Source organism: Muntiacus reevesi, chromosome 3, assembly GCF_963930625.1.
Source record: "Muntiacus reevesi chromosome 3, mMunRee1.1, whole genome shotgun sequence".
NCBI lineage: Eukaryota > Metazoa > Chordata > Mammalia > Artiodactyla > Cervidae > Muntiacus > Muntiacus reevesi.
The window spans coordinates 235,644,243-235,657,834 of record NC_089251.1 but is presented as its reverse complement, the minus strand read 5'-3'; the positions used below and the strand labels follow the sequence as shown (position 1 = coordinate 235,657,834).

Genomic DNA, 13,592 nt, shown 5'->3' with positions numbered 1-13,592 from the left:
CCCTGGCACTCCAGTGGTTAAAACTCCCTGCTTCCACTGCAGAGGCGTGGGTTTGATCCCTGGTCAGAGAACTAAGATCCTGTATGCCATGCATGCACAGCCAAAAACAATTTTTTTTAATAAACAATACTTAACTTTTTCACTCCTTATTACAAAATAATACACAACACATCATTTTGTTGAAGTAACAGCTAGAACAAGAGCAAAATAAAATTTTAAGAAAAAATATAATTATTGAACACCTAGTATTTGACAAATGAGGTTATCACAGAAATAAGAACCCCATATATCATTCTTTTGAAAGTCTGCCATCTAATCAGAAAAATGAAACACATGAAGTAACAGATTCTCAGACAACACAATTTTAAGTCCAAATAAGAATACAAATTGAGGAGAAACACGTGCTGATGAAATTATCCAAAACCAAGGCCAGTTACTGAACCAACACTTAGTGTTCCGCTCAATGCAAAGGTCTGCAGTGGTCACTGAGGTATGTTGTAAATCAATTTGTGGTCCGTCAAACCATCATTTCACGTCTAGCAATTTCCAGGCATGGATTTCTGGCATGGATATGTAATTTACTGCATTAACTACTTAAGGGAAAAGTTATTTTGGTATTTAAATTTGAAGCAACTTCTCTTAAGAATTCCAGTAAGGTAATACCTTTACCTACATGTAATTTGCAGGCTAATGTGAAGCATCTATACACTACCTCAGTTCACTTTTGATACTTTTATATACTTAAACAATATTATTGCTGATTTTAGAATGAATCAGAAAATTCTAGAAGCTATCTATAATGTTTGCAAAGGTATGAAAGCAGCTTTAGGGGCCAAGTTCAGAGAAACTTAGACCTCTTAAGCAAATGTATTACAAAGATTTTAGAAAAATGAAGAATCATAAAGAAACATGCTTACAGAAAAGGAACATGAGAAATAGCCAAAACTAATAAATGGTCTATGCAAGGATAAAATACAGAATCATAAAATGATTTCAACATCCTAAAAGGAAAAGGTTTATTAGTCATCAAGCACAATGGGCCTAACACAGAATTCTTGTAAAAGTGCCTAAGAAACATTGAAAATTTCATGAAATCTCAAACACAACTATTTCTCACACAAAATATTAGACTACTATGAATAAAGGAAGACAAAGTCATTGATAGTGATACGGAAATATGGGAAAGTTGATCACTAAAAGGGTTCTAAAGGTGGGTTAGAAAAATACTCCCAAAATGTCAACATAAAATAATATATTACATAAAAGTCTCACATAGTCATCTTTTTTGTGACTGGAAGACTGGGAAGACAATCACTGTAGAATTCAAAAAAAGCAGAAATTTCTTCTTCAGCTGAAAGCAGACAGAATATCCTAAGATAGAAATCTATCTGGAGGCTATTTGCCTCATCTGTACAGAGTAACAAAAAAGATAATATTAAAACTAACTGAAAATTAATTTAATTTTAGTAAGAATGTGAAAGAAATTATATATACCAAATTTAAAGGAAAAAGAGGTATTACTTATTCATCCATGTATCATAATTACTAGAAGGAATTTATCAGTGTTAAGATCGTACATATATTCTATGGATTTTCTGGATCTTGCCAATAGTATGCAATGTTTACTTTTTCAAGTGTTACTTTTAGTCTACATTGTAAACCAAAAATAGGATATTCTGAGTCTCTCTTTTTTTAACCAAAAGGCAAGTGTGATTATCTTGCATATCTCAAAAGTTTAAATCAAAGCAGAGAAAATTCTTATTCCTAAGAGAAAATTAAATTAAGATAATAGAACATATTCTCACAAGTTATTTAGTGTTGGTATACAACACCCAGCAGTAAGGGAAGCTTCTTACCATAAGGTTATCTATGAGGAGAATTTCTTGGGAGTGATTTCTTTCTGTTTGGATAACTCGTGAAAGGCTTGTAATTAACACACAAAGAAACACTCAGTCCATATACTAACCTGGCCCAGTCCAGGCATACCTCCTCCAAGTCTAAGAAGTCTGTCCATACTTCTAGAAAAAAGAGACAAAGAGAAACGTTCCTGAGCACAAAAGTGTTGACTCAGTTGCTATCTATGTAATTCACCTTCAGTCACTCAGTATGTCAAAAATATTGGTGGTAATTACAACACAACATCAGACTTCCTGTTAATTAACACCACATATTAATTCAAGAAGCTGTCTTCCATGCTAATTAACAGACCTTATTTTACTGCTTTGGTTTTGGGTTATCCCCAGTTTTAAAGACAAGCAATCTTAGCATACTTTCAAAACTTTGCTATCATTAAGTTAATTATATTTTCTTATTGTTATCTAATAAAGTACCTGAATGAGGAAAAAGTGCCTGAAAAGCTTATCATATGTATGATTGAATCTCCTTCAATTTGTCCAGAGTGTACAAATAAAAATCCTCACTTTTAAATTAAATTTTAACATCCTCATTAGTAAGTTCTGTGCTAATTAACTTACAGCTTGTCAGTTATCATCAAAACTACATGTGAAAGACATTGTGAGCAGATTATGGATCTCTGAATTAGCATCAAAGGCTTTAAAACACACTCATTATACTAAACGAAATATTATAAAGTAAACATTAAATGCATTAGGATAGTGTTCTAGAATCCACACAGATAGTCTGTATTATATCAGATACTGTGAAGATATACACCATTTTCACTAAGGAAATTCGGCTGCTGGTCTCAATTTTAGAGTAAATCAATATAAAGATTAACTTTGAAATGTCGATCTGATTTTTTTCATCTCTGGAGTAACTACAGAAGATACTCTTATCAGCTCAAAATTTCACAGAAGAAATCAAAGGAAAAAATATCAAGGGTACTAATATGGCCACAAATACACAAAAAAGGAGTAATCAAATTATAAAAGTTAATATTAGTACAACTAAATAATAATGAAGCAATTTTTTCTACTTGAAAACTGCTGCTATGCCTTAAAATTCCTCTTCTTCCTACATGTATGTATTAGAAAACGGTATTACTACAAATTAGATTTGAAACTAAAAAAACATTAACAGATTAATTTAGTCACTTGTCCACTTTGTTATACTAGTTAGAACAGCTCTACTAACTCTACTAACTTATAATCATTACACTATTGCCTAATCATGTTTGTTGAAACTGCTAAGAATTTAATCCTGCAAATATTTAACACTGTTAATACTGCAAACTTCATTCAAATCCTAATTTAGAAAAGTGCCAAATGATACAACCATGGAATCCGTACAAAGTGGACATACCACCATAACCACCACCTAGACGAAGAAAGAACCTTACCAGCACCCAAGAATCTCTTCTGCTCCCTTCCTATTCTCCAACACCCTGCAAAGGTAAAATTCCAAGGTCTAACAGCACACCTTCTCAGGGTTTTTGAATTTTATATAAACAAAATAATATGTTTTGGGTCTGGCATCCTTCACTCCACAAGTTTGTGAGACTGATAATAGATAAACTCTCTTTAAAAAACGAAAAGGCACATAAGAAAACTTGATAGTCTTCCACTTCACAATCTTAACGCTCCTAACAGCAACATTTACAAATAAATTCTCCATTAAATTCTCATTAAAATTCCATAACTCAAATATGGCATTCAACACACAGTACTTTTTAATGGCTGTTGACTGAAAACAAAACAAAATAAAGCCCTGTGTATTTAAAATATAAAAGACATTTATTCCTCTGCAAAATATTATTCCCTTCCAAGAAAAAAAAATTCTTTTGGATCAGTGCAAGTTTACTAACATAAAGAACAAATGGGGGAAAAAATTTAGACACTTTATATATTCCAGGCCAAAGTAAATTCCCAGCTGTGTTCAGTTTATCTATTCCCCCTGTGTTGTTTCTGATGACTTTACACAGACTCCAGATGCTGTGAATATACATGAGCTATGTGGGGAGCAGAGGGAAAGAAAATCTGGCAGGTCAAACTTGTGTTTTTAGCAAAATGAGATGTCTCAGCAAACAGAAAAAAATATTTAGCAAATTAAAACATTTAAGATAAGATAATAAGGTTTAATAAAAAACCAACATTTGGAAATGAAATATATTGATAAGTGTTCTAAATTACACTACTTTAAGAAGTTTATAGAAAGCAGACAAGAACAAAAATGCTACTTGTGACTTTCAAGAGCTCTTAAATCTGGGCTTTTGATCTGTGTTAAAAGTAACACATTTTCATAATATTGTTATAACAATATCCTGAAAGAATAAATAAAAGTAAAATACATTCTTAATTCTTACCTGGTCAGTAGCTACAGCTCTTGTGGTGTTAAGCTTCAATTTGCTGAGTATGAAAAATTTCTTAATTCAAGTTTCTATTAATACTGGCAGGTATAATTTTTCTGAAGGCTTTTTTTTCCCCCTCTCTCCTAAAAAAAAAAAATTATTAATTAAATAAGATATAATTATTTTGAGAACTAAGGAGGGAAATACATCAAGCAAAATTTCTAAAAACAAAATAGAAATCAAAATTGATTTTTAATTATAATGTCCTGAGAGTAGAGAGTGAAATACCACCCAAGGGAGCTATAGAGCATAGTGATTATCCCCGTATCCAAATTTTGTTCCTAAAGTTTTTTTTGAGCTGTTCTAATTATATGTAAAGATTGCTATCTCACGACTTTCAGTCTTTCTAGAAGAGTTTTAAAGAACAAAGATTTATTCATTTTTAAATAGAACAAAATTACCATATAGATTCATTGCACATTATTAGAAATCTGTAACATGTTATGGAATCTTAGTGGTTAATTTCCATATATCTTTAAAGTTTGTTATTTCATTATCCTAGGAATTACTCTGACATGTCCTAATCAATAATTCTCAACTATGCCAAAAAAGACTAAACTAAGGAGAAAATGGAGGCTCACCCCAAATAATGCAATAGTGAAGTAATCACCCCAAATAATGCAACAGTGAAATACATTATAGCCACTGCATCATCTTTCAGTTTTTATGGTGATGCCCAAAGCACTGCTTCATCTTTCAAAAAGATACAAAACACCAGAGATACCATCTTTGTAGTCTTTTTTGTTAGCTTTCATTGAACTAGTACACTTCAGAATCCCTCATATTCTTCCCCTAACAGCAAAGAGAGAAGTGACAGAGAAAAAGTTCCACAATTATTAGAGATTCATGAGGTGAATGTAAAAAAAAAACAAAACCAGCACTCTAATGATGACAATAAAATTGACTAAGCCAAAGTTTCTCTGGCACTACTGACACTCGGAACCAAGGAATTTTCTGTTGTAGAGGGCTGTCTTGTGCATTACACGATGTTCAGCAGCATCCCTGGCCCCTACCCACTAGATCCCATAACAAGTACAGCTGTGATAATCACAACTGTCTCCAAAAAAGGGAAGCTTCCTGCCCTGCTGGTGGGGATGCAAACCGGTGCAGCTACTATGAAAACAATATGGAGTTTTCTTAAAAAACTAAAACTAGAACTACCATATGATCCAGCAATCCGACTCCTGGGCATATATCCGGACAAGATGACAATTAGAAAAGATACATGTATCCCAATGTTTGTAGCAGCATTATTTACAAAAGTCAAGACATGTTTGTAGCAGCATTATTTACAAAAGTCAAGACATGGCGGCAACCCAAGTGCCTATCAACAGATGACTGGTTCAAGAATATTTCACACACACACACACACACACACACACACACATTACTCAGCCATAAAAAACAGAATGAACCATTGCCACCTGTAGCAACATAGATGGACCTAGAGATTATCATACTAAGCAAACTCAGACAGAGAGGATAAAAATTATGTCACTTATATGTGGAATCTAAAAAAATAATGCAAATAAATCTATATGCAAAACAAAAACAAACTCACAGACAGGAAAGAAACACAGTCACCAAAGGGGAAAAGGGGTGAGGAAGGGATAAACTAGGAGTATGGGATTAACAGTATAAACTACTATTCAGAAAATAGGTAAGTAACAAGGGTTTGCCGTATAACATGGTGAACAATGTTCAATGTCTCATAATAACATATAATGGAAAACAATCTAATATAAATGTGTGTGTGTATATATAAAACTTTGAATCACTTTGCTGCACACCAGAAACTAACACAATATTACAAATCAACTATACTTTAAAAAAAATGTCTCCAGACATTGCCAAATCATTCAGGTAAAATCACCCTATATAAACAACATCTCAGACCACTGGCAATATCCTAGATAATTTTCTCAAACTTAAAATCCAAGGAATGTTGGAAACTCTGGGAGTTCTTCAAAAAGTTCAACACAGAATTACCACATGACCCAGAAATTCTACTCCCAGGTATATATCCAAAAGAACTGAAAACAGGTATTCAAAACAAGTACATGTACACGCATGTTTATACCATCACTATTCACAACAGCCAAAAGGTGGAAAGAGCCCAAATGTCCATAAAAGGAGGAAAAGATAAAACAAATTCTATATATACATACAGTGGAATATATGGAAAGTTATTCAACTACGAAAAGGTATTAAATATTGATATATGTTACAGAGTGGATGAATCCAAAACATGCTCTGTGAAAGAAGTCATGTGCAAAAGGTCATATACTGAATGATTCCATTTATATGATGTATCCAAAATATATAAATCCATAGAGATAAAATGCTGACTGGTGATTGCCAGGGGCCAGGGAAAGGAATAAAATGGAGAAACTGCTTAATAGATAGGGGATTTTACTTCAGAAGAATGGAAACGTTTCAGAACTATTAATATATACAGAAGGTAGGTGTACAACATTATGAAACTACTAAATGATTGGAAAAGGTTTTCATTCCAATCCCTAAGAAAGGCAATGCCAAAGAATGCTCAAACTACTGCACAATTGCACTCATCTCACACGCTAGTAAAGTAATGCTCAAAATTCTCCAAGCCAGGCTTCAGCAATACATGAACCATGAACTTCCAGATGCTCAAGCTGGTTTTAGAAAAGGCAGAGGAACCAGAGATCAAATTGCCAACATCCGCTGGATCATCCAAAAAGCAAGAGAGTTCCAGAAAAACATCTATGTCTGCTTTATTGACTATGCCAAAGCCTTTGACAGTGTGGATCAAAACAAAATGTGGAAAATTCTGAAAGAGATGGGAATACCAGACCACCTGACCTGCCTCTTCAGAAACTTTTATGCAGGTCAGGAAGCAACAGTTAGAACTGAACATGGAACAACAGAGTGGTTCCAAACAGGAAAAGGAGTACATCAAAGCTGTATATTGTCACCCTGCTTATTTAACTTCTATGCAGAGTACATCATGAGAAACGCTGGGCTGGAAGAAGCACAAGCTGGAATCAAGATTGCCGGGAGAAATATCAATAACCTCAAATATGCAGATGACACCACCCTTATGGCAGAAAGTGAAGAAGAACTAAAGAGTCTCTTGATGAAAGTGAAAGAGGAGAGTGAAAAAGTTGGCTTAAAGCTTAACATTCAGAAAACTAAGATCATGGCATCTGGTCCCATCACTCCATGGCAAATAGATGGGGAAACAATGGAAACAGTGGCTAACTTTATTTTGGGGGACTCCAAAATCACTGCAGATGGTGATTGCAGCTATGAAATTAAAAGACGCTTACTCCTTGGAAGGAAGGTTATGACCAACCTAGACAGCATATTAAAAACCAGAGACATTACTTTGTCAACAAAGGTCCGTCTAGTCAAGGCTATGGTTTTTCCAGTGGTCACGTATGGATGTGAGAGTTGGATTATAAAGAAAGCTGAGCACAGAAGAATTGATGGTTTTGAACTGTGGTGTTGGAGAAGACTCTTGAGAGTCCCTTGGATTGCAAGGAGATCCACCCAGTCCATCCTAAAGGAGATCAGTCCAGGGTGTTCATTGGTAGGACTGATGTTGAAGCTGAAGCTCCAATACTTTGGCCACCTGATGCGAAGGGCTGACTCCTTTGAAAAGACCCTGATGCTGGGAAAGATTGAGGGCAGGAGGAGAAGGGGACGACAGAGGATGAGATGGTTGGATGCCATCACCAACTCAATGGACATGAGTTTGGGAAAACGCCAGAAGTTGGTGATGGACAGGGAGGCCTGGCGTGCTGCGGTTTGTGGGGTCGCAAAGAGTCAGACACAACTGAGTGACTGAACTAAACTGAAATGATATTAAACTGTTCACTTTAAAATGGCTAATTTTGAAAAGAATATAAGAATATATATATGTGCATAACTGAGTCACTTTGCTGTACAGCCAATTGGTATAAATTACTATTCAACTATACGTGAATTAAAATTAAGAAATAACTAAAAAAAAATTTTAAGTTAATTTTGTCTTATGTGAATTTTACCTCAAAAATTATTTTTTAAAGGATCAGTGAGTTGGACAATGTATTTCTAAGATCAAAAAGGAAATATGAAATATCCAGTTAGTATTCAACAAGGACTCTTTACATACTTTAACAAGAACCTGTTTTGCAAAAGAGCTGACATATTCTGTTATCATTTATGATGTTGATACAGTTCAAATGTGGACAAATGCTGAAGTGTAGACGAAGGTGAGTAAAAGGAAAGAACACAAATTAAAAAAAAGAAAACACTGGACTAACTATCTGGTGTTCATAAATCTAAAAGAATGTTTTATGAGCAAAGATGATGGTTATCCCTGCTTCAGCAAAACTACAAACTTACTTTAAAAACTATCTTACACAATTAAAAACTATTGCATCAGAAGAAGATGAAACAGTTCCAGGGATGAATCATAGTGGTGATCGCACAATGTGAATGTACTTAAATGCCACTGAACTGTAAGCCTAACAAAGGTCAAAATGGTAAATTTTATTACATGCATATTTTAACACACATACACACACACAAAGTATTGCAAGTACCAGTAGAACCAGAAGAAAAGATAAGCTAAGGCCTCTGAAGAGACGTTATTAAAAACATGTAGGTTCATGTATGATGGATGATGAACAGCTAATTACATTTAAATTATATGTTATCCACTTCAGCTACATATACATTCAAAACCAGGAAAATATAGAACAAAAATCTGCATGCGCTATATTTAAATTTCATTAACATTTCTAATACACTGTTTTTTTTTTTTTACTATTCCTTTATTTTTACTTCTGTAAATTATTCAAGATCTGACTTAAAGGTGTAAGAAATTTTAAAAGATCTATTGGACCCAGGTGGTAAATGGTGATGACAGTTTTTCGTGGTGTATTAAGGTTAAGAGCTTAAGAGTCTAGAGTCTCAGTGCCAGGATTCAAACCCTGGTTCCAACACGTTTTAGCTCTGTGTCCTTGGGTCGGCTACCTCTCTCAGGCTCAGTTTTCTCATCTGTAAAATGGGGATAATGATAACATCTATCTCAGAATATTAAAGATGACAATGAACATAAATAACATTTAATAACACTTGGCACATAGGAAGTAAACAATGACTGCTAGCTGCTGTCATCAGCTGCTCATCCTATGAGCATAGCTACAGCTCATTCAACACAGGTTCTTCTTTCTAAAGAGTTTGACCTTTAGTAAATTTCAAAACACTGGGCATATTTCACAGTAAAAAATGAATCAATCACACTGAAGAGTAGGGACTTGTTTTTTGCAGAACTTAGCAAAGGGGGTCATAAAATTTAAGTTGCTACACTAGAACATAAAAGAATACTTACTAAAAAAGAATATTTAAAATACTCAGAAATAAAAGCAATGCAAAATGTCTATGAATCAAAACTAAGTTTTCATATTTATCAAAAAGAAAAGGGCTCAAGAGCTCATTCATGATATTATTAGCTAAAAAATTATCAGATAATATGAATAAAGTGTTTATGCCTAACATGTCATATATAATGTCTAGAACTCTGGTAAAAAATAGTACAAAATAAGTATCAGTACTTTCAAAATCCTCATGATTTTCCACTTTTTCACCTCCCAAACTGAGCTAACAAAATCATGAAGCCCTTATTTGGTCGAGTTTTTCTTCTGTTTTCCAGTTCACTTTTTCATTTTTACTTCTCAACCCATGCCGCACTTATATACTATTCTCAGATGATAAATCCTTTACTCCATATTTGTGATCTCACTGTATTTCTAATTCCTCTACTCTCTGATTTGTGGAAAGTAATTAGGAATTTCTTTCTCTCACTTTCTTCAGGGCTTTCTTCAGTTAAAGAAATAGAAACAGTCAACATTAAATTTAATTATATAAATAAGATTTGGAAATCAAGATCTCCCCCCCCCATTTAGAACAGTAAGGATAGAATTATTGTAAATATCTTGTGCTATCTCCTAATTACAGCACCAAAACAAAACATTTATTAAATAGTTCCTAGTATATAGGGCTTCCCTGGTGGCTCAGAGATAAAGAATTTGTCTGCCAATGCAGGAGACCCAAGGTTCAGTCCCTGGGTCGGGAAGATCCCCCAGAGAAGGAAATGGCAACCCACTCCAGCAAAATCCCATGGACAGATGTGCCTGGCAGGCTACAAAAAGTGGGACACGACTTACAAAAAGTGGGACACAACTTACTGACTAACAAATAAGGGCTTCATACCGTTGTATATAAGATGATACAGAAATAGAGTCACTAACGAATTTAGTGACTTGCACCAAAAGAATTTACCCTCTACCTGAGAGGAATGATACAAAACCAAGAGAAAAAGCATAAAGTGAAAAGATTCAGCTGGAAAGGCTCTGGAGGCAATCAGACCTAGATTTGAATCCTGGAGTCTTCACCCACCCTCTCTGTATATGACGTGAACAAGTTCCCTTCTTCTAAACTCTAGATCTAGACTCCAGATCTCACCTTAAAATGAGAGTAGTATCTTTCTTGCAAGTCTGCTGTAAGAAAAAAAAATACAAGCACCTAACATAGTACCTGAGACATTCACAGATACTCAGTAACTGTTATTAGTATTCTCTTAGAGCCAGAAGAGATTTAATCCAATTCTCACTTTACAGACGGGGACACCAAAATATCATAAAACGTAATGAGTGTCAACTGAGTGCAACAAACTGGGTATAAGACAAGTTCACGAGTAATAATCACAAGTGTTTAGGTAAGGCTTTCACAGGTAGACAACAACTAAGGAAACAAACATCGCTATAAAACTAAAAACAAATTTTAAGCACAACCGCTTTGTGTTACTGATTTTCAAACAAGGGTTCTGAAACTAGATATTAAACACAAGGTTTACAAACAGGTATAAAAGTAAATTAAACCCATGTCAGACAGGTTAAAAATTCAGCTTTTCAATTAGAACAACAGTATAATATTCATCAAGCATCCTAGGAGGAAAAAAATCTCCCAAACTCAACAGGTGGGGCTACATTGAAAGATCATGACCTCAGAACTTTCTCCGATTGGCCACAGGTAACTCTGTTCTGAAACAAAATCAAGACAATATTCAGGTTTTTCTCAAAACACCACTTCACTAAATGCATCCTTGTAGTTAATTTTCGGCCACCACACATCTTCATCTCTTCAAATGCACAATGACCCGCTTAAGTTTGTATGTTTAAAACATACCCAATTTAAACTTTAAATGAGCCAGTTGGTAGTTTTATAGGACAAGACTAGAAGGCTACTATTATATTAGTAGCATTACATCTGCATTACAACTGTATTGCGTTTTTTCTGTTATTTCACCATTATCAGTGGCTGTCTTGCTTACTCACAAACATCAAGTCAGCAGGACTAAGTAATTTTGTGGGCAGTGGAAAAAAATAATTTTCACTCTAGAAGTACATTTCTCGCTTTTTAAAACCTCTTCCTTGCCTTTCCCATTAAATCTTTTACCAACTTTTGGATAGCATTTTAATTTCAAGAATTTTTCCTTCGATCACTGGATTTATTTCCAAACTTTTTCAAGAACTTTACATTTTTCTTCTTTGACTGACACAATGCAGTGTCCCCAAGAAAACTGAGTTCCAAGATGTAACACACAGTAGCAGATCGCGACTTTACCGAAAACAGGAAATGTAATCAACTCATCAACAACTACTCAATTAGGACAAATTGAAAGTAAGTTCCAATGCAGACCAGAAATAACCGCACTTTGTTTTTAAGAGTTTCAAGGTTAAAAACCAGTGCACCTCTGGGTTTTGTTTGTTTTTGAAGGCAGATAAAAACCTAAAAGAAAATGGGTCAAGGCCTATCCTTGGGAGAAGTGATAAAGCAAACATGCACTCAAAGGTAAAGTTCATTTTATTCTCTCACCCTTGTTTCCTGTCTGGTGGGAAGTTTTTCAACACAGGGGTAACTTTCAACAGAACACAAACAGTGGCCAAAACCAAGCATTCTCCCTCTATAGGGAGCAGAGGTTCCCAAACTGTGGTGAATTCAGCGGAGCAGAAACGCCGGGAAGGAAACTACATCCAGACCTAACTTAATCAGAGACCCGGGAAGCCAGCGAGGAGGACGAAGGAACCTGGACTCCACCCTCACCGCCCGGGGCCCCAGTGGCAACTCGGCTGGGCAACGTGACTCAGGAAAGCACGGGGCTAGCAGCGGCCTACCGCGGCTGCCTCCGCGGACATCTGAGGCCTGCCTTCACAGGCTTACCTGAAGGCGGGCGGAGCGGGAAGTCGCGGTCTGGACCCTTGTCTTCCAGGAGCGATGACGCGGCGACAGCGACAGCGACAGCAGCAGCTCGGACTGGGCCCGGCTCTGGCTCGGCGAACCGGCGATGAATCAGCCCGATTCCATTCAAAAGAGTCGCCCGGGCCTCCGCTGCGAAGCACTTCCGGGTTCACTGCTCCTCTTCGGCTTCCGTTCCTCCGACGGCCAATTGGAGACGACTCGGCAGTCGGGCAGGCGTCCCTGGAGTAGCGCCCGCGACAGACGGAGCGGGCCAGCTTCTGGACTGCAGGCTTGGAGGGCGAGGCGGAAGTTAGCGCCGGACATCCTCGGACATCCTCGCTGCTCCGCCCTCACGTCTGCCTTCCCCGCTTCTCCGCGCTCTGCCAGCCCGAGGTCCGAGACGCTGGCCTGCGCACCCTGGGAAGTGAGTGGATCGGAAATGGAAGTGTAGGAATGCGAAGTCCAGAACTCCTCTCGTTTTGGTGTTCATCGCGGCCGGCCGGTTCAGTTGAACTAAACTTAACGTGGTTACCTGAGAAGCAAGAGAGAAAAGGGAGAAGTGTGAAAACAGTGGAAATCGGTCGGTCTGATGTTCTTTTCCATAGTGCAGTCTATTCATCTTCTTGTCTTTACCAATTTGTGAAGATTGAATTTCAAGGAAAACAAACATTTCCTTAATAGCGAAACCATCTGTTGTAAGCCCAATTTAATTTACAAAACTTAAGAAATCATTTACTCACATTTCTCCTAGTATTTATCAACAATAACGTTTTACCCATTAGCTCCCCTGCTAGGTGTTGAGAGAGCAAAACCGCCCCCCGAGAAATGACTATTGACAAGTTTATGTCACAATTCAGTACAGGCTCTGTTTAGGGCAGGACGTTTACCAAGCCCCTCTCATTTTGTCAGATATGTTCTGAATAACTAGCATCTTTAAAGCATTCCTAAATCAAGAAAGGTGATCAATCTACTGGATAGAGGGAAAGGAAGGATTGCGACATCTGAATCCAAAACTGTT

General features: G+C 36.3%; 1 protein-coding gene across 2 annotated transcripts in view; it reads right to left on the bottom strand.

Moving 5' to 3' along the window:
- PSMD14 (proteasome 26S subunit, non-ATPase 14) overlaps positions 1-12,772 on the bottom strand; it is a 99,367-nt gene extending 86,595 nt beyond the window's left edge. The window contains exons 1-4 of one of the 2 annotated variants that reach the window (XM_065931644.1): positions 12,557-12,772; positions 4,262-4,389; positions 3,299-3,343; positions 1,967-2,018 (exon numbers count right to left, since the gene is read on the bottom strand). In XM_065931644.1, coding sequence (XP_065787716.1) covers positions 1,967-2,014 — 48 coding nt within the window. In that variant the 5' untranslated portion in view covers positions 2,015-2,018; positions 3,299-3,343; positions 4,262-4,389; positions 12,557-12,772. The remainder of the gene's footprint in view (positions 1-1,966; positions 2,019-3,298; positions 3,344-4,261; positions 4,390-12,556) is intronic. The other variant, XM_065931643.1, reaches the window with a different exon arrangement.
- Between the last annotated feature and the right edge of the window lie 820 nt (positions 12,773-13,592).